Below are 22,534 nucleotides of genomic sequence, written 5' to 3' on the forward strand. Positions count from 1 at the left end.
ACGGACTCTTAAAATATGGAAAACTATTATAAAAGAATATAAACTAGAGGGAGATATTGCTATTCTTAAATGGTGTGCATATGACTCGGATTTTACGTCGAATAAACTGGATGCTAGATTTAAGGACTGGACAGCTAAAGGAGTAACAGTTCTTTGCAATATAATGACACTGTTCAGTTTTGAAATGCTTGAAGAGAAACACAATAGAAAAACAAGACTTTTATCGGTATTTACAGATGTGACAGTATGTTAATAGGACGGTTAAAAATGTAACCAAGGCAAGTACATGTTTGATAGAGCTATTTAGAATAGCATATAATTCAGATAACGGTAGTGGAATCATTTCAAGCGTGTATAAGGGTTTGTCAAATCTTAAAACACATTCGACTTCATATATGAAAACAAAATGGGAGAAGGAAGAATGGACAATAATATGGAGGTATCAATGGAAGTGTACCAGTTCACAGAAATGGAGGGAGTTCGGATGGAAAAACTTGATAAGATATTTTATTACACCCTCTCAGAAATCCCATTATGATGGTAACCTCCCTGTTTGCTGGAGAAATTGTGGAAATCAAAATGCAAACCATTATCATATTTTCTGGGAATGTCCTGTTATCAAAGACTATTGGAGTGGGATACACAATGCCCTACAAGACATCTTTAAATGTGAAATACCCTTAGAGAGTAAGAACATATATTTTGGGTATATAGCTCAAGAATGGTTGAAAAGAGATAAATATTTAATGAATATACTGCTGGTGGCTGGTGAAAAGACTCTTACCAGGAAATGGTTATCACAGGAGAGCCCAACTTTAAATACGTGGATGGAAATTACAATAGACATTTACAATATGGAGAAGATAATGGTATCTGTTAATCATAAGTTGGAATGATTTGATTCATACTGGAAAAATGGTTTAACTACATAACACTTCATAGGCCTGATTTTATTCTCACAAATCAATGAATAGTTTGTTAAAAAAAAAGATCACTCCCTACTTGTACATAGTTTTCTCCTTTTGCTTGTTCATTCTTTCCTCTCTTTTCTGTAGGTATATACCTCAGATAAATATTATGTGGAGATTTGTGGCATATATGTCTATATGACATATATGTACAATTTCTGAAAAACATCTTATGGAAATGTTTGATGATGAACTTCAACAAAAAATAAATTACAAAAAAAAAGAATTACATCTTTAGAAAGAGGTGACATAGAGCAGAGAATGTTGAATGTTTGTGGCTGGAGTTAAGAAACTGTAAAGGTGAAAAAACCATTATGGGAATCATTTATACGGCTCCAAATAGTAGCCATGATGTGGGGTTTACATTGCAAAGGGAACTGGAAAAGGCATGTAATAAGGGTAATGTCACAATTGTAATGGGGGACTTCAATATGCAAGGGGATTGGGAAAATTGGATTGGTGGTTGGATCGCAAGAGAGAGAATTTGTTGAGTGCCTATGAGATGGCTTTTCAGAACAGCTTGTGGTTGAGCCTGTTTGGGGAAATTGGGACAAAGAAATGGCAGATGAACTTAATGGGTACTTTGCATCAGTCTTCACTGTGGAAGACACTAGCAGTTGCCAGAGGTCCATGAGTGTCAGGGAGCAGGAGTGAGTACCATTGCGATTACAAAGGAAAAAGTGCTAGGCAAACTCAAAGGTCTTAGGGTAGATAAGTCATCTGGACCAGATGGACTACATCCCAGGGTCCTGGGAGAGGTTGCTGAAGAGATAACGGATGCATTGGTCATATCTTTCAAGAATCACTTCATTCTGGCATGGTCCTGGAGGACTGGAAGATTGCAAATCTCACTCCACTCTTTAAGAAGGGATTGTCATTTAGTAATGCATGCATTAAAAAATGATACAACGTTCCTCCAGAATGATATCACAAGAAAACACAGGACACACCAATATTAAAACTGACAAAACCATATAATTATAACATGTAGCTACACCAGTGCAAAGCATACCATAATTTGATAAAGAGCAGACCATGGGCACGGTAAAAAAAAGTCTCAAAGTTCCAATAGACTCATTATCTCAGGCAGGTGGCAGAAGGGAGAAAGTCTCCCTGTCATGAACCTCCAAGCGCCGCCAATTTGCCGATGCAACACCATTGGAAGCACCTGACTGCAGCAGACTCTGAGTCCGTCTGAAAACTTTGAGCCTCCAACCAGCCCTTCCGACACAGCCTCTCCGAGCACCATCCTCTTCCGAGCGCTTCGACCCTGCCCCGGCTACCAAGCAACAAGCAAAGCTGAGGACTCGGGGCCTTCTCCTCCGGAGATCCTAGACCACACAGAGATTTTCTTCTAGATTTTAGTAAAATCTCTTACTAGCTCTTCTTTCAGTTAGCCCTGACGAAAGGTCTCAGCCCCAAACGTCGACTGTACCTCTTCCTAGAGATGCTACCTGGCCTTCTGCATTCACCAGCATTTTGTGTGTGTTGAATGCTGTAAGGACTAGATAAGGTAGAGGTGGAGAGGATGTTCCTTGTGGTGGGGGTATCCAGAACTAGAGGGCATAGCCTCAATATTAAAGGAAGATCCTTTGGGACAGTGTTAAGGAGGAATTTTTTTTGCCAGAGAGAAGTGAATCTATGGAATGCTCTGCTACAGACAGCTGTGGACACCAAGACCATGGGTATATTTAAGGCAGAAGTTGATAGTTTCCTGATTGGTCAGGATATCAAAGGATATGGTGAGAAAGCAGTTTTATGCGTTGGAGTGGGATCTGCAATCAGCCATGATGGAATGGCAGAGCAGACTTGATGGACTGAATGGCCTAATTCTGCTCCTATGTCTATGACCCCCCCCCCCGCCCCGGGTCCCTTCCTCCTTCCCTTTCTTCTATGTTCCATTCTCCTTTCCCATGAGATTCCTTCCTCTCCAGCCCTTTATCTTTCCTACTTACTTGGCTTCACCTATCACCTTCTGGCTATCCTCCTTTCCCTCCCCCTCACCTTTTTAGTCTGGTGTCTCATCCCCTTCCTTTCTAGTCCTGAAGAAGAGTCTTGGCCCATAATGTCAACAGTTTATTCATTTCCATGGATGCTCCAGCTTTTCTTTTGTGTTGCTTTGTATTTCCAAGACCTACAGACTTTCTCATGTTTACAAGTAGAACCCTGTATTGTTTCTGAGTGGGAGGAGAGGGCAGTGAGAGCAGAAGTGTAGGTGAGATTGGGAAATCTGTTGACCATGGGAGAAGGAAAGGACTGTTTTTAAAAATCTTTATAATCAGAATAGGTACAATGGTATGAGTGAAATTGAGAAAGTAGAGAGGATACCTTGCAGGAAACAGGGTGGGAGGAAGGAAGTGTAGTCATGGTAGCTGGTCACTGTGTTTACAATGAGTATGAGTTTCTGTCCTATCCCCAGAGATGGAAATAGAGATATCAGGAATTGGAAGGTAAGAGTCACCTGGAGGAAAACCCATGCAGTCATAGGGTGAACATACAACTCCTTACAGTCAGCGGCGGGAATTTTACCCAGGTTCAAAGGTTTACTTATTATCAAATTATACAACTTTGAAATTCTTCTTCTTACGATTGGTCACTGGCACGGTAAAATTTACACTACCTGTTACGCTACCATGCTGTCCGTACCAGGCTTGTAAATCAGGAGTCACATTTTCAAATACGGGATAGGACATTCATGGCTGAGATGAGAAGAAATGCCTTTTCCTGAAAAACCACTTAGGCTATGATCTAAGTGCTGAGAAATGGAATTAAATTGTAATGCTTTTTTATTAACATGGACATGATGAGGCAATTGGTTTGCCACATTGTAAATTTCTGTGATACTAGGCATTCGGGTGAAGTGACTGTCATTAATTATCTAATTTTTAATTCCATTTTCCTTCATGGCTGGGGATTTTGGTACTTGTGACATTACAGTGAATAAAATGTTTGTGAGAAACAGCTGGCAAATGTTGAAAATTTGAGTAAAGCTTCACAGTAATTGGATAGCAGTGCCTTAATTCACATGAATAGATGCTTTTACTTTGAGCCAAAATGCATAGATACACTCAGTGGCCACTTTATTAGGTACACCTGTACACCTACTTGTTAATGCAAATATCTAATCAGCCAATCATGTGGCAGCAACTCATTGTATAAAAGTATGCAGACATGGTCAAGAGGTTCAGTTGTTGTTCAGGCCAAACATCAGAATGGGGAAGAAATGTGATCTAAGTGACTTTGACTGTGGGATGATTGTTGGTTTGAGTATCTCAGAAACTGCTAATCTCCTGGGATTTTTACTCATAACAGTCTCTAGGAGAATAGTGCGAAAAACAAAAAAAAAATCCAGTGAACAGTAGTTCTGTGGGCGACAACGCTTTGTTAATGAGAGAGGTCAGAGGAGAATGACCAGACTGGTTCAAGCTGACAGGAAGGTGACAGTAACTCAAATAACCTCACGTTACAACAGTGGGGTACAGAAGAGCATCTCTGAATGCACAACATGTCAAACCTTGTGGTGGCTGGGCTCCAGCAGTAGAAAATCACGAACATACACTCTGTGGCCACTTTATTTTGTACAGGAGGTACCGAATGAAAGTGACCACTCAATGTATTTTCATCTGCTGATTACATAATTCACATTGTAAAACATGTGAGTTTTATTCTGTGTGGTGTGGGAGTTCCTTTATCAGAGAATCAATGAGTCTTGATTGTTCTGACTGCTTACTGAGAGGCATTTGTGAACTGACAGGATTTCTCAGCACTTTAAAATCAGAGATGGTAAATCATTTCATTGGTTGACCAGTGCATGTGGTGTAAACATGAAATTTCATTTTGTCCCCATCAATGCAGCCCTTTTTTTAATTCATAATTTTGTTTTGTCATCTAAGGCTTTGAAAAGTGAAAATACAGTAAACTGTTCCTATTCCTACTGGATGCAGCAGTGTTTTTATCATAGCACACGATGGAAGTAGTTAAAACTTCAATTTTTACGGGCCTTCCAGAACAATCTATTGACAAACTTCAACTCCTTCAGAATGCTGCTGCTAGATTTTAACCATATCCAGGATGAGGGAACCTATCATTCCTGTGCTAGCTACTTTGCATTGGCTTTCTGTATCTTTCAAGAATTAATTTTAAAGTTTTCATATTAGGTTTTAAAGCTCTAAATGGTTTGAGACTGGAGTACATTAGAGAATTGCTTTCGTTTGTTAATCTTGCTCGAGCTCTCAGATCTTCTTCCACCGGTCTCTTAAATTTAAACAATCTCCCTCAAAAGGTTGGTCAGCTTTTTTAAACTATGCTCCTACACGTGGAATTCAATATCTAAAACTATACAGGATGCAGATTCAGTTGACACTTTTAACTGAGCTCAAAACCTATTTATTTAACTTTGCTTTTAACTAACATCATCTTGTCTTATTTTCATGTTTATTTTTATTTGTTATTTTATTTTCATATGTGTACTTTTACCCCATTGTAAAGCACTTTGAATGACATCATCTGTGTGAAATGTGCTTTATGAATAAAGTTGTTGTTGTTATTTATTTTATATCGCTAGTTCTGTAAATCCTTAGATTGATTTTGGGCAGCATGGTGGTGAAACTCTGTTACAGTGTCAGCGACCTGGGTTCAATTCCTGCCACTGTCTGTAAGGAGTTTGTACATTTTCCTATGACCATATGGGTTTGCTCTGGGTGCTCTGGTTTCCTCTCACATGCCAAATATGTACAGATTGCTAGGTTAATTGGTCAAATGCGTATAATTGGACAGTACGGGCTCGTTGGTCCAGAAGTGCCTGTTACTATGCTGTATTTCCAAATAAATTAAAAAATTATCTAAGGGGTTCATTTCTATAGCTAAATATTTGCATATTTGCATTGTTGACTGCTAAATAATGGAATATTAATATATTTTCATCGGTGTCATATTTTGGTCTTTTGTTTTTGGTTAATGTTCCCAGTACTCCAGAGTAAACCAATGCTCCATTCATCTGGACTACACTTGGAGTCATCAGTGTTTTCACAATTTGCCTCTGGTTGCTTCTTGTTATTTCTGATGCTGCCACCTGCAAAAGCAGTGAGTCATAGAATCCTACACAGAAAAGCTGGCCATTTAATGTATTGTCTCTGTGCCAGCACTTTGAAAGAGCCAAACAAATAATCTAACTCCACTGTCTTTCCCTCATGGCTCTGCAAGTTGTTCTTAAATACTTATGAAGTTCCCTTCTGAAAATAATTACTGAAACTCCTTCTAACACCCTTTATAGGCATAGTTCAGGACAGTTTGTGTGTGTTTTTTTAAAAAAAATTCTTTGTCACCTTGCCTGCTTTACCAGTTAACCTTAAATCTGTGTTTTCTGGTTTCCAAGCATCTGTCATTGCAAATATTTCTTATTTGCTCTCTCATAAATTTGAATATCTTTATTGGTATTTATTATTGAGTCTGATAACAATGGCTTAGAAACTGTCTTTGAGCCTGGTGGTGCATACTTTCAGGCTCGCGATTCCCTAGTCCCTCTCCACTAATCTCCTTCACGGCACTTATCCCTGCAAGCAACCAAAGTTCTCCACCTGCTCATTCCCCTCAACTCCATTCAGGGCCCCAACAGTCCTTCCAAGTTAGGTAACACTTTACATGCGAATCACTGAGTTTGTTTATTGTGTCCAGTGCTCCCGATGTGGCCCCTTCTACATTGGTGAGACCTGTCATAAATGAGAGACTGCTTTGTCAAGTACCTCCGCCCCAGCTTCCTAAAGCAGAACTTCCCAGAGGCCAAACATTTTAATTCCCATTTCCATTCCTGTTCCGACATGTCAGTCTATGGCCTCCTCTTGTGCCACAATGAGACCTCCTTCAGGGTGGAGGAGCCACACCTTGTGTTTCCTCTGATAGCCTCCAACTTGATGGGCTGAATATCAGTTTCTCTCACTGGTTTAAAAAGAAAAATCCCTCCCCATTCCCTCTTCTCCTATTCCACACTCTGGCCTCTTACCTCTTTTCACCTACCTATCATCTCACCCTGATGCCCTCCTCTTTCCCTCTCTCCTGTGGTCCACTCTCCTCTCCAATCGGATTCCTTCCTGTCCAGTCCTTTACCTTTCCAACCCGCCTGGCTTCACCTATCACTTTCAAATTATCTACCTTCCCATCCCTCCCATCTTTTTATTCTGGCATCTTCCTCCTTTCTTATCAGTCCTGAAGGAAAGTTTCAGCCTGAAACCATGACTTTTTGTTTAGTTGCATGGATGCTGCATGTCCTGCCTGATTTCCTCCAGCATTTTGTGTGCGTTACTTTATGAGTCACTTGGCATGACATTTTTTTAACATAAAACTATGTCTGTCACTCTCACTCTCTCATACAATACACTGATTATTGACCTGATATTTACGCCCTGGCTTATGTTTGATCTGCAACTTACTGAGCAAAACTGTCATGTCGTTACTCACAATTTACTGTGATTCTAGGCTCAAAGAAGGAAGTTCTTTTTATTTTATTTATATGATGTTTGGGAAGTTTGCTTTATTGAATTTCAACGGAAATCAGTGTTGAAGCTACCCTTTGCTATGGTAGGTCGATTTCTACGTTGCTGGGTTAGGATTGGAACGGAGGGCATTACAAGAATATCACATTGTCATCTTGGTTCAGTTGTTTGTACCAAAGGTCTTGTTTCTGAACTTCATTCTATGACTTGGAGCAGGTTATTTAGACTAATGTTTCTGTGTAACAGGCGTTGAGTGCTAATTTGCAAAATGTGCCTCTTTTCACGTATTATTTTCAAACAAAGACTTTCTCATTGCACCTGTACATGCGCTTGTGCATATGGTAGTAAACTCAAAGCACAAAAATCAAAGTAAATTTATTCTCAAAATACGTAAGTGTCACCATGTATTTAGAAGCAACAAGAATGTGGTTTCTTAGAAGAATGCTGAAGATATCATATAGAGATAGGGTAACTAATGAGACAGTACTCCATACAGAAAGATCTTTGATGAGAACATTAAATGAGAGGAAACTTAAGTTCCTGGGCCATGTCATCAGAAAGGGAGAAATAGAATGCCTTACATTACAAGGCCGTATGCCTGGGAAACGCGGAAGAAGAAGGCAAAGGAGAAAACATATGGACACTGTGAAAGAACTAACAGACCTAAATGTACGAGATATCATTGACGCTGCGTGGGATCATTCGATGTGGAAAGCCATGATCGCCTAAGTGTGTAACACGCAAGGCGGAAGAAGAAGAAGAAGAAAAGAAGAAGAAATAATAATTATTATTCAATGGAAAAACTACACACAAAGATTGACAAACAACCAAAGTGCAAAAGAATGTGAACTGTGGAATATAATAACTAAGTAAATAATGCAGAATAAATGAGTTGTACAGTCCTTGAAAGTGAATCCATAGATTGTGGTGTAAGTCCAGAGTTCAGGTGGGTGAAGTTATCCATGCTAGTTTAGGAGACTGATGAAGGGGTCCTGAACCTGTTGGTGTGGGACCTGAGGCCCTTGTACTTCCTTCCCAGTGGCAACAGCAAGAAGAGAGCATGGCCTGGCTGGTGGGGGTTAATAATGATGGAAGCTGCTGTCTTGTAGTCTCGCTCTTTATAGATGACTGGGCTGTGTCCACCACTTTTTGTAGACATTTCTCTTCCTGGGCATTGATGTTTGCATATCATTGCATATTCTATTCTGCCAGTTCAGGGAAGGCATCAAAGAACAATAATCTACCAGTATCTTGACAAATCTGCCAGCAACCAACTCCACTATCACTCTTCAGTTTGTTTGTAAATTGACTGACAGGTTTCTAGAAGTTTTGGTGATTGCAAGGTATGTTGTTTCTTGGGTGTGTGGTGAAGGTGATATAGATCTCAAAAGTATATAGAGGGTAAGGATAAGTGAGAAGCACCTAAGACCAACAATACGTGGGCCTGAACTGTGCTCATTCATTTGCAGTGTGGAGGCCGTGTTCTCAAGCCAGAGCTGAAATGGACACTTCATTCCAAGCTTTGATATGGGAAGAGATAACAAAGGGGACAGATAAAAAGATTCAAAGATTTGCACTGAGCCTTTTCGAAGAAGTGCAGTATCCCCACCGGCTCCTAGGAATCACTAGCCCACAAATGAACATAGTGGAGAGAGCATTGGTGATAGCACTGAGTATATTGAGTTCTTGTGTCATCAGCACAGGGAAGTACTGGCTGTGGAAAGAGCACATCGCCACCCTAACTTACCCATCCCATCTGATACCAGTTGCCTTGTGAGTAGAAGAATCTGTAGTTCCTACATTCACTCCATCAATCACCTCAGTACCTCAGAACTGGAGAAGTGGAAGTCCGTCTTGATCTTGAGGAACTGCCTTGGAAGACTATGATTGCCCGGGATTGTGTTTACTCACTCAATCATGGCAAAAAATTTTTATCGTTTGAGTGCTAGCCGCTACTTGCCAAGGAAATATAGCAACCTTTTTTTGTGATGAAAAATTGTAGTCCCATTAGAATAATCACTGCAAAACTATCTGTAACTACAAATATTACGTACACTCAGTGGCCACTTCATTAGGTACCTCATGACTGTATGTTCATGGTCTTCTGCTGTAGGTCATCCACTTCAAGGTTCAATGTGTTGTGTGTTCAGAGATGCTTTTCTTGCACACCACTGTTGTAATGTGTGATTATTTGAGTCGCTGTCGACTTCCTGTTAGCTTGAGCCAGTCTGGCAAGTCTTCTTTGGCCTCTCCCATTAACAAGGCATTTTCGTCCACAGAACTGCTGCCAGTTGGGTGTTTTTTTTTTGCTTTTTGCAACATTCTTTGTAAACTCTAGAGACTGCTGTGTGTGAATATCCCAGGATATAAGCAGTTTCTGAGATAGTTAAATGACCCTGTCTGACACCAACAATCATTCCAAGGTCAAAGTCACTTAGGTCACATTTCTTCCTCATTCTGATGTTTGGTCTGAACAACAACTGAGCCTCTTGACCACGTCTGCATGCTTCTATGCTTTGAATTGCTGCCACATGAGTGGTTGATTAGATATTTGTATTAATGAGCTGATGTACCTAATAATGTGGCCACTAAGTGTATAAATGCTCTGGCCTGGTTTGTGATGCTTCTTTAGTCCATAAATGACGTGGCACATATTTTCCATATCTGTGTTGCTTAGTGCAGTGGTATTATTTTGTTATTTGTTTTTCTGGTCTTTCCCATACAAATAACAACATGTAAAAAACAGCAACGTTTGAAATTTTGTTGGCACGGGGGTAGTGTAGTGGTTAGCACAATGCTTTACAGTACAGGCACCCCGGGTTCAATTCCCATTGCTGTGTTCTCCCCATGTCTCTGTGGGTGCCTCCCACAGTCCGTAGACGTTGGTAGGTTAATTGGTCGTTGTAAATGGTCCTGTGATTAGGCCAGGATTAAATTGGGAGATTACTAGGTGGTGTGGTTTAAAGGGCTGGAAGGGCCTATTCTATGCTGTATTTAAATAAATAAACAGATAAATAAATGGATGGATGAATGATGAACAATAAATAAATTATATTTAAAAAAGGAGTATTAGAACTGATAGGTTATTTTAATGGAGGGGAGAGATGTTTTAGCCATAGGTAAGAGTGGACAACCAGAGACTTTTTCCTGTGGTGGAAATGGCTGATATGAGGAGTCATAATTTTAAGGTTTTTGGAAGAAAGTACAGGGGTTATGTCAGAAGTAGTTTTTTTTTACAGAGTGTAATGGGTGCATGGAAAGCACTACAGGTAGAAGATACGTTAAGGACATTTAAGAAACTCTTAGACACATGGATGGTCGAAAAATGGAGGGAAGGGTTAGATTAATCTTGGAGTAGATTATACTGTGGGCTGAAGGGATTGTACTGTGTTGTACTGTTCTATGTTCCATTTTCATTTAAGAAACCCTTAGGCACTTTGATGAAAGAAAAGTGAAGGGTTATGTAGGAGGGAAGGGTTAGATTGAATTTGGAGTAGGTTAAGAGGTTGGCACAACATTGTGGTCCGAAGGGCCACTACTGTTTGTGTTCTACTGTATGTAGCATGTTTTTTGTATGGAGAGTAGTGGCTGCTTGGAAAGTATGGAAGCAATGTGTAGCTAGCATTTAGATAGGCACACAAATAAGCATGGAATAGAGGGACAAGGACCATGTGCAGGCCGATAGGATTAGCTAAAGTGGCACCGTGTTCGGCTGAAGATTCTGTTCTAGCCCTGTATTGTTCTATATTCTACTGGTTTTCTTCCTAACCCGGGAGTATTGTATGTATGAAAGTGAAAGTTGGAAAAAGAGGAAGAAAGTGGAAAAATGTGGAAAGGTGGGATTAACGAAGCCACCAGTGTGCCTTTGCTACAGCCTGGGGATGTACAGTTGCTAATGAAAGGTTGCATTAGAAATGGTTGATTAGGTCATTCAGAAATCACACCAACTCAAATTGGAGTTAAATGCCACTGTGCGAAGTGTCTGTTGTATCCCCGTGTATCTATCCTGCAGAGTAAGGGAATGTTTAATGTGTGATGGAAGATAAACGATGTTGTAGGGTTATAAAACAGAGTCTTTGGGCTCTGTGTATAAGGGTTTAGCACTAACCTCTTCATATTTGGGTTTAGTTTTGAGGTTGGGTAAAATCATGTATTTCGACACAATGGAAAAGGGGTCTGTGGTTGTCATCGTTGTGGATTAGAGATACGTATCATTTTGTTCTCACAAACAGTTGTGTTACTTCAAAATATTAATTACTGTTATCAGGAAAAAACTTATCTTTATATGGCACCAGTTATACCTGATAAGAAGCACCTCAAAGCACTTCAGTCACTGTATTTCTTTGAAGTGAAGGGGTTGTTGTTATATAGATGAACATAGAACAGCTCACCAAAGGATTTTACAAACAGCAACAAGATCTCTGACAAATTAATCTGCTTTTGGTTGTTTTGACTGAAGGAAGAATATCTGCCGGACATTAAGAGAAAACTGTGCTCTTTCAAACAATTGTGGGATTTAGAAAGCTGGCTTGAATATTTCCCGCAGGGATACATTCCTTCACTCATTCCTGTACTGAAGTGAAAGGCTAAATAATGCATTTGAGTGATGATTCAGTATACAGCGCCATGACTTGATGATCATAGAATGAAAGAAAATGAAAGAAAACAGGAGAGAAGGAGGGACTCAGCCCAGAATGTTGACTGTTCGTTTCTCTCCGCAGATGCTGAATGACCTGAGTTCCTCCAGCTTTTTGTGTGCGTTATTCTGGTTTTTCAGCATCTGCAGAATCTCTTGTGTTTAGGAGAGGAGACCATTCAGCCCCTCTAACCCACCCTGCAATTTGATGTGATCATGCCTGAACTTGCTGGGCTCAATTCATCTTCTGATCCAGTTACCCTCAACTCTCAATTCCTTGATCTTTCATATATATTTATTTATCTCCTCCTTAATATATCTAATAATATGACCTCCACCATCCTTGGGAACAGATAATTTCAGAGATTTACTGACCAATTCCTTAGTTTGTATTTATGTCCCCTTGTTTGTGACACTCAGAGTGAAAACATCTTAACACTTTCCCTGTATAATAGCCTTAAGATCTTGTATGTTTAAGTAAGGTCACCTCTTGTTCTTTTGTTCTTCTAAATTTGAAGGAATACAAGCCCATCCAAGCCTCTTTTGATTGGAGAACCCTCCCATTCTGGGAATTAGCCTGGGTGAACCTCCTTTGGACCTCGTCCAATGTTAATGTTTTACTTATTAGATAAAGGGACCAATTCCTGGTGCAGTGCCTCTTTAATAGCTTCAGCAGCACCCAGTATATCCTCCCTATTCATAAATTCTAATGTCTTTCTAATAAAGGTGAACATACTGTTTGCTGCCTTAAATATATGATGGACCTCCTTGCTAACTTTGTGATTCATACTCTAGTCTCCTCTAAACGTCAATCACTTGTATTCTCAGCATTTTGATAATAATCCATCTTTTGATTCCTCTTAGTGAAATGTATGACTCCACACTTCCCCAATTAAACTCCAAATGTCAAGTTTTTGACCAGCATTTCAGCCTGTCAATGTCCTGTTGTGGAATCTTAATAGCCTCATTACAATATGCCCTTCCATCCATTTTCATATCGTTAACAAAATTGGAAACCTCACATTTTGTTTCCTCCCCCAGATCATTCATACAAATAGTGAACAATGGAGGTTGAAGAACCAATCCATGGTATCCTCCATTAGTTACATCCCTCCAGCCTGAAAGGGACCTGTTTATTCCAGATTTGTTTTCTGTGTGACAGGCAGTTTTCAATCCATACACTATGCATCTTGGCCTCTTAATTTATGAAATGGGTCAAGTTGTAAGAGTCTGTTGTTTCATTCATGAAATTCCCACTTCTTGTATATCTATTTTTAACCTGGTTTAATAGGTTAATGACCAGTAGCATCTTTAAGTTGGTGCTTTTTATGCATTTTTTAATGAGGTTTGTTAAAGTTGGAAGGGTTACAATTGGAACTTCCTCAATTTCTCTCTGTTCTTTTCAGCAATTAAGTTAAATCTACCCTCAGAGGTACCTCTACCTGACAAAGTGGCCACTGAGTGTATGTTCTGCTCTTCTGCTGCTGTAGCCCATCCTCTTCAAGGTTTGGCATGTTGTGCATTCAGAGATGTTCTTCTGCACACCGCCGATATAATGTCTGGTTATTTGAGTTACAGTCGCCTTTCTGTCAGCCTGAATTAGTTCGACCATTCTCCTCCGACTTCTGTCATTAGCAAGGTGTTTTCGCCCACAGAACTGCCATTTACTGGATATTTTTTGTTTTTTGCACCTAATAAAGTGGCCACTGACTGTATATCCACCAGCTGAGGAAAACGGATCCTTCCTGTTAATCTCTTCCTATAGATGCTGCTTGGCCTGCTGCGTTCACCAGCAACTTTGATGTATGTTGCTTGAATTTCCAGCATCTGCAGAATTCCTGTTGTTTCCTTCCTGTTAACTATGTTGAGTCCTATCACAATATAAGATGTTGCTTCAATCTCCGCATAGCTTCCAAAGAAAACAGTCACAGCCACATCTCATGTTGTCTAGCTCCCTGCACTCCCTGTAGTGCTGTCACATTCTTCCTGTAATATAGTGACCAGAACTCTACATAGTTTAACAGTTCACTAACTCAAACATGGCCTCACTGGTCTTGTACTTTATCACTTTCCATTAAAAATGGGGATCGTTTTGTTTATTTGCACAACTATGTTGTCTGACTGCATTGTCATCTATGAACATTGTCTCTTAAATCCCTCAGTACATCTAATTTTTTTAGTGTCTCACCACTCTATGCCATCTTTTGGTTTGTTTGCCCTCTCCAGTGCATATCTCACATTTATCTCACTTAAACTTTTGCTTACCTAACCAGTCCACGGATGTAGTGATGATGAAATTCCTACATAGTGTAGTGGATACGGGCCAGTCCGTCACAGGTAAAACCCTTCCTGTGTAGTTTGAGCACATCTACATAGAGTGCTGTTGCAGGAAAGCAGTACCTATCATCAAGGAACCCCACTACCAAGGTCATGCTCTCTTCTTGCTACTGCCATCAGGGAGAAGGTACAGAAGCCTCGGGACTCCCACCACCAGTTCCTGAACAGTTATTACCCCTCAACCATCAGGCCGTTGAACCAAAGGAGATAACTTCACTTATCCCATCATAAACTGTTTCCACAACCTATGGGCTCACTGTCAAGGACTCTTCTTCTAATTTTCTTGATACTCATTTATTTATTATTATTATTATTATTTTTCTTTCTTTTTGTATTTGCATAGTTTGTTGTCTTTTGCACACTATTTGTCCCTGTTGGTTCAGACTTTCATTTATTATATTACGGTTATTGAATTTATTGAGCATGCTCAGAAGAAAATGAATCTTAGGATTGTGTATGGTGACATATATGTACTTAGTTAATAAATTTTCTTTGAACTTTGATATCTTACTGCAGCCTGAATACTTATTCAATATCAACTTATCAGTTTCGTGTCATCCATTGGTCAAAGGTTATAGACAATGTGAAGTTAACCATGAACCGCCAGGAAAGGTCCAGATGAAGGGTCTCGGACCGAAATGTTGACTGTTTATTCTTTTTCATAGATGCTGCCTGATATGCTGAGTTCCTTCAGGATTTTGAGTGTGTTGCCTTTGATTTCCAGTGTCTGCAGTCTTTCTCGTGTTTATGAACCACTAGAATAGTTGAGATTGGAGGCAGAAAGAGGTTTGTGAGATGTAGTATAGGTGAACTGTAGCAAGCAGACAGCTGGGATGAGAGAGAAGGAAAATCAGATGGTCTTTGCAGTTGAAACATGGTAAGGTCAGTGAGTTTTTTTGCAGGATGAATTACTCAGGAAGAATGGAGCTTGAATAGATTTCAAAAAGATGGTGTGAGTGCTTGATCTGAGCAAATAGCCCAGTATATAAAAAAAACAATTGGCTCTGGTTTGGAGCATCAGTTACGTACTCAAGCCATATCCACTGTATGTTTGAATGCTTTTGTATTCATCAAAGTAGAGAGAAAAATGTGTTAACGTTTTTCAGAAAATTTGACTATTATTGTTTCTCTCTGCAGGTGAGTGGCGAGGCTCAGGAGCTGTATTCTATCCGTAATGGTCCCATCCGGACAGCAAGAGTTTTACCTGCCCCGCAGACAAGTAAGCATTGAAAGCTGCTTTGCTTTATGACTAGTTGTGAGTGCCTTGTAATCAAAATATTGTGGCTACAATTGTACACCAGCTGACTTTCTTGTACAGTGCTACATGATGTTGTGACCTTCATACATAGCCCATGAGATCCAATGCAAGCTAGCTCATTGGGTCAACCATTGGCTTCATGATATGAGATAGTGGGTATTGGTGGAAGGATGATTTTCTGATTGAAGGTCTGTGACCAGTGATATACTGGAGGGCTGGCACAATTACTTGTGATGTATATTAACAGCATCACAGCATGGTAGTGTAGCAAATGGCATAATGATTTACAACACTAGTGATCCAGGTTCAATTCCCAATGGCACCTATAAGGAGTTTGTATGTTCTCCCCACGACAGTGTAGGTTTCCTCTGGGTGCTCCAGTTCCCTCCCATGTTCCAAATACATCCAGGTTAGGGTCGCAGTGTTGGCACTGAAAGTGCAGTGACACTTGTGAGCTGCCTCCAACACATCTTCAGACTGTGTTTGTCGTTGACGCAAATTGATACATTTCACCTTTTGTTATGATGTATATGTGACAAATAAAGCATGAACATGGTGAACTGAAGGGCCTGTCTCTGTGCTGTCAAACAATAAGCCAAGGCACTACACACACTCTCCAGTGGATTGTAAAGGTTCCCATTTTACAACTTTGAAAAAGCTTGGAGAAGTTCTTCCAGGACTCTGCTAATGTTTGCTCCTCAGTTTACAAAAGTGTTTATAAATTAGGCTAAATTGTGTATGCTTATCATGAGTAAATTATACGTGTAGTTGGCTTTATGTTGGGTAAATAGTGCAAGCATTCATTTCTAGATAAAATCATCCACATTGGAAAATTGCCCTGGATACTTAATGCAATTCAATTTAATTAATTGTAATGTGATTACCTGACATTTTCATGCATCAGTCATATAACTAATAAGATCACAGATCATTACTGAGTTTTGTTGAATCTTTTGTAGAGGAACTGGAGGCATGTGGTGTTCAGTGCTGGTGAGGGCCCTGTACATGGAGTTGGCTTTGTGTTGGATAAATAGTGCAAGCATTCATTTCTAGATAAAGTCATGCACATTGGAAAATTGGCCTGGATGCTTAATGTAATGTAATTTAATTAATTGTAATGTGATTCACTACTTTTGTGGGATTTTCCGTTCAAGGGCATTGATGTTTCTATACCAGACCATGGTGCAACCAGTCAATATACTCTCTGCCACACATCTATAGAAGTTTGTCATAGTTGTAGATGACATGCTAAATGTTCGCAAGTTTCTAAGGAAGCAGAGCTGATGCTATGCTTTCTTCATAATGGCAGTTTATTGAAGGTGCAATGTGCTGTGGATAAAGTATGTACTATTCTTGGATTTCCAGGTGTTGTTTGATTGATAATTGCAGAAAATTAAAGCTCACAGTGTAGAATGCAACACAATGGCATGAATTGAAGAGTGGCAAATGCATTTGGTGGCTACTTTATTAGGTACCTTGCTGTTCCTAATAAAGTAGCTACTGAGTATATCTTCGTGGTCTTTTGCTGATAGCCCTTTCACTTCAAGGTTCAACGTACTGTGCGTTCAGAGATGCTCTTCTGCACACCACTGCTGTAACACATGGTTATTTAAGTTACTGTTGCCTTCCTGTCAGCTTGTACCAGTCAGGCCATTCTCCTCTGACCTCTCTTATTAACAAGGTGTTTTTGCCCACAGAATTGCCACCCACTGGATGTGATTTATTTTTCGCACCACTCTCTGTAAACGCTAATGTGCGAAAATCCGAGGATATCAGCAGTTTCTGAGATACTCAAATCATCCCATGCGGCACCAACAATCATTCCATGGTCAAAGTCACTTAGATCACATTTCTTCCACTTTCTGATGTTTGGTCTGAACAACAACTGAACCTCTTGACTATATCTGCATGTTTTCATGCTTTGAGTTGTTGCCACATGATTGACTGATTAGATATTTGCATTAACGAGCAGGTGTACAGATCAGCGTACCTATTGAAGTGACCACTGAGTATATAGTGAAAAATTGGTCTTTTTCTGTCTGGTTGGATGTTAGAAGTGGTGTGCCACAGGGATCACTGCTAGGGACTGAGCTTTTAAAATATTGCATGAATGGCCTTGGTGAAGGCCTGGATTGCAAAGTTTGTCATGACAAAAAGATAGGTATCAAAGTATGTTATGAAGAGGCTACAAAGGGATATTGATAGTTTTAGTAAGTGAGCAAAGATCTGGCAGATGCACAGGTGAATGCTTCCTCCTCACCTTGCCCTGCCATGTGTTTTATGTCAGATTAATAGCAATCTTTTATCCAGCTGTCCTGTCACTGCCATATGTGGTATTTTAATGTTTGATGTATTATGCAGTGTGGTATAATTCTCTGAGCTGCCTGTAGGTCCATACAAGCACTTCACACATCCTGCTTTAATGCATGTTTCTGAAGAGTTTTTAAACAAATTTTGGTCCAATGTTCATGTTATGCACTTGGGCATTTGTACTAAATGCAGCATATGTTTAATTACCTGGTCATTATCAAATTATTATATCTGGGAGGTTTCTGTGCACAAATTGCCTGTCATATTTCCTATATCATAACAATGATTGCACTTCAAAACTGTTCCATTTGTTGCATAGCTGCTTTTGAAGTGTTGCAATATTGTAAAGTGTCCTGAGTCCTTTTCTGTTTTGGACAATTTATTCACTAGAGCCATTTGTGAGGTCCAAGTTGCCACCATCGGCATGTTGAAGAAAACCTTCCTAGAAAAATCTGATCTGAGATCAATCTTAACCCATATTGTAGTGGTGATCATTTCCGATGAAATTAAGCTGAACATATTCAGATGTGAATCCCATTCATGCTTTCAACTTTTTGTTAGTGTCAGGCACACATTTATAAAAACAGAAAATGCTTAAACCACTCAGCAGTTAATGTCTTCTAATGTCTTTCACATTTAACAAGGTGTCACATGTGGCTGGTACCTAAATTAAAAGTCCATGGTATTGGAGGAAATGTGTTGGAATGCATTGAAAACTATTTGTTCCAAGGAAAACAGTTGGAATAAATGAATGCTTTTCAAACTGGAAGGAGGTAATTAGCTCTTGGGCCACAGTTGTTCACTATTTACATTAATGACCCAGAAGAAGGAACAGCGTGTAAGATTCCCAAATTATCTGATGATACGAAAATAGATGAAAGGGCATAGTTTGGCAACGACACAGTGATTCTGTAATGGAGTATGTATAGATTGAATGAATGGTCCAAAGACTGGCAGATGTAGTCTAATGTGGGGAAGTGAGAGATGCATGAATTTCAGTAAGAGGAATCAAAAGGCAGACATTATCTAAACAGTGACAGACAGAGTGAAGTACAGGGGGATCTATGTATTCTTGTGCATAAATCACTAAAGGCTTTCAGGCAGATCCAACAAGTAGTTAAGACAGGGATTCCCAATCCTTTTTACGCCATGGATGCCTGCCATTAACTGAAGGGTCCATGGACCCCAGGTAAGAAACCCCCGAGTTAAAAAGAGAACAACATTTTGGCCTGTATTGCAAATTGGTTGGAATTTAATATTAGTGTTTTGTTGCAATTGTTTAGAGTGTTGATGTTACAATACTACATTCAGTTTTACCAAAAAAAAAGGTCAGAAAATTGGAGGCAGTACAAAGGACATTCACTGGGCTAATTCCTGCAATGAAAAGGTTGAGTGGCAAATTGTTAGCATGGGATTAGAGCATTGAATGTAGAACAGTAAAGTATAGTGAGGGCCCTTTGGTCCACAATGTTGTGCTGACCTATATAAATCTACTCCACAATCAGTCTAACTCTTTCTTCCTACACAGCCCATAAACCTAATATTTTCTTACATCTATGTGCTCATCTAAGAGTCTCTTAAATGTCCCTATTGTATCAGTCTCTTCCAGTGCATTCCAGACACCTACCACTTTCTGCGTATTTCAACAAAACCTTCCCTCTGATATCTTCTGTAAACTTTCCTTCACTCAATTTAAATGGATAATCTCTGGTATTGGCCATTGCCAACTGAGGAGAAAGCACAGGCTGTCCACTCTTGTCTATGCTTCTCATAATCTTATACACCTCTGTGAAGTTGCATTTCATTCTTCTTCACTCCAAAGGAAAAAGTCCTAGCCCACTCAACCTTTCCTAATCCAGCTCTCTAATTCAGGCTGCATCCTGTTAAATATGCTCTGTACCCTCTCAACAGTTTCCACATCCTTCCTGTAATGAAGTGACCAGAACTGAACATAGTACTCCATGTGGTTCAACCAAAGTTTTATAGAGCTGCAGCATAATTTTGTGGCTCTTGAACTCGGTTTCTCAACACCATATGCCTTCTTCACCACCCTATCAACTTGCATGACAACTTTGAGGACATGGACCCCTAGATCCCTCACTTCCTCTACACTGTTCTAAGAATCCTGCCGTTAACCTTGTATTCAGCCATCAAGTTCGATCTTCAAGAGTGTATCACTTCACATTTTTCTGGATTGAACTTCATCTGCCGCTTCTCTGTCCAGCTCTGCATCTTGTCTATACCTTGTTGTAACCTACGACAAGTCTACACTACTAACCTTTGTGTAATCTGCAAACTTATTAAACTACCCTTCTACTTCCTCATCCAAGTCATTAATGAAAATCATAAAGAGTTGTGGTCCTGGAACAGATCCCTGCGGAACACCACTCATCACTAACCTCCAGGCAGAATATGCTTGATTTTTTGCCCCCCTCTGCCTTCTGTGGGAAAGTATTGCAATGTATTTTGTGGGTGCACATACTGCAGTGATGATGATGAGGTAATGAAGGTTTGGGCTGGTGAATGAAGCACAATCAACTGGACTACATGGTCTGGATGACGTTGACTTAGAGTGTTGATGCAGGCAAGTGGGAAGAATTCCAATATATGCTCCTGACTAGTGTCTTGAACATGGTGGAAATACTTCTGGGTGTCAGGAAGTGAAGTCATTTGCTGAAGGATAACAGACTTCTGACCTATTCTTGTAGTCACAACGTTCAACTCATTCACAAACTTCAACACATTCACAATGGCGCTGATAGACTTTCAATTAAGACTAGGATGAGAGAGCCTATCACTCCCATACTAGCTACTCTACTTTGGCTTCCTGTATCTTTTAGAATTGATTTTAAAGTTCTCTTACTTGTTTTTAAAGCTCTCAGTGGTCTTGGACTAGAGTACATCACAGAATCTTTTTTGTTTTATAATCCTGCTTGACCTCTCAAGTCATCTTCCACTGGTCTCTTAAAGTTAAACAATCTCCCTTAAAAGATAATTTTCAGGTCAAGGTTTTGAACTATGCTGCTAAGCAAATTTCACGCCAAATGTCAGTGATATTAAACCTGATTCTGAAACTGTGGAACTCAGTACCCAAAACTACAAGGGATGTAGACTCTGTTAACACTTCTAAATGCCAACCCAATACCTATTTAATGGGCAAAACTTTGCTTTTAACTAACATTCTTTTGTCTTTTATTTTCATGTTTGCACTTTATTGTAAAGTACCTTGAACTGTATTGACTGTATGAAAAGTACTCTTAATAAATTATTATTACTATCATTATTGTTGCATTATTATATTTTCTCAGCTCAAGCTGGTAAAACTTGAGGTACAGCCATAGCCAAGCGCACTCATTTCTCAATTGTTAAGAACTTTCACACTATTGTAATGGTGTTTACTATTGTGTTTAATGCTATTGTGTAGTGACTTTGAGATGATACCAGTTGTAGATATTACTATTGGGACAATATATACCCCGTTCATGTTCCATAGTCTTTCAATTTCCTCTTTTAGTTCAGCATATTTCAGGTGTTTTTCACTTATTGATTTCTGTATGTTTTGTGGGTTTGGAATGTGTGTAGTGTTTCATTGATTCTAAAGGTTCAGCAGTATACAACTTTGAATTTCTTCTCCAGATGGCCACGAAACCAAAAAAGAGAAGAATGGCAGCACAGTCATCAACCCCCAAATTCCTCCTGCTCGCATAAAAACAGAATGGGCACTTCGACCCTCATATCTCCCTCCCTCACACACAAAAAGATGAGAAAGATCAGTTGAAAAACACAGAATATAAAAAACCTATGGCTGAAAAAAATCTATAGTCCAAGTCCATACCCAAAACACAGAAAACCTGGTAACATTCTCCGGGTATAGTGGTAGGCCTTTCCCTCTCTGGCAGCGAGCGATTCCACCAGCAATCAAAAGGCAGTCTCCCCTCTTCGATAGCAGAGCGATCTCACCAGCGATTAAATAGGCAGTCTCCCCTCTCTGGCAGCAGAGCAATCCCCCAGTAATAAAAAGGCAGGCAGCTGGCCCTCACCTTCCACATTCACCCCGATGTTTCAGTCTCCCTTGTTGCTTTGAATCGAATATCAGCTCACGCCCTGCAGCCCTCTCACCACGAGGTTCCCGCACATTGCCTCTGCCTCCCAGAATCCTCTTGGAGACTGCAGAGCACTGAAACACCCAAACAATCTCCAAACAGCAAATCCCAGGCTCTCGCAGTTCCAGAATCATATTCAAGATGAAAGACAAGCGTAAAAGAAGTGAAATGTATGGTTTCATGATCTATCCAGATGTCGACCAAAGGAGCATTGTACATGGGCACCATTTAGACCTGTTGTGTTTCTTTGTATCTACTGGTAATGCCTGCAAGAAAATTAATCTCAGGGTAGTATATGGTGACATATACTAAATAATACTCGATAATAAATTTACTTTGAACTTTGAAGAAGACTAGAAATGCTTGTAGAAATAGGCTCAAGGAGAATACCTACTTTAGAAATCTTTTCCCATTATCTTTGCATTCGTTCTCAG

General features: G+C 39.8%; 1 protein-coding gene across 7 annotated transcripts in view; it reads left to right on the forward strand.

Moving 5' to 3' along the window:
• The window catches only part of bcas3 (BCAS3 microtubule associated cell migration factor), a 987,973-nt gene that overhangs the window by 91,983 nt on the left and 873,456 nt on the right, over positions 1 to 22,534 (forward strand). For all 7 annotated transcript variants that reach the window (XM_063031775.1, XM_063031774.1, XM_063031776.1 and 4 more), the window contains exon 6: positions 15,567 to 15,648. In XM_063031775.1, coding sequence (XP_062887845.1) covers positions 15,567 to 15,648 — 82 coding nt within the window. The remainder of the gene's footprint in view (positions 1 to 15,566; positions 15,649 to 22,534) is intronic.

Source organism: Mobula hypostoma, chromosome 23 (assembly GCF_963921235.1).
Source record: "Mobula hypostoma chromosome 23, sMobHyp1.1, whole genome shotgun sequence".
NCBI classification, from domain to species: domain Eukaryota; kingdom Metazoa; phylum Chordata; class Chondrichthyes; order Myliobatiformes; family Myliobatidae; genus Mobula; species Mobula hypostoma.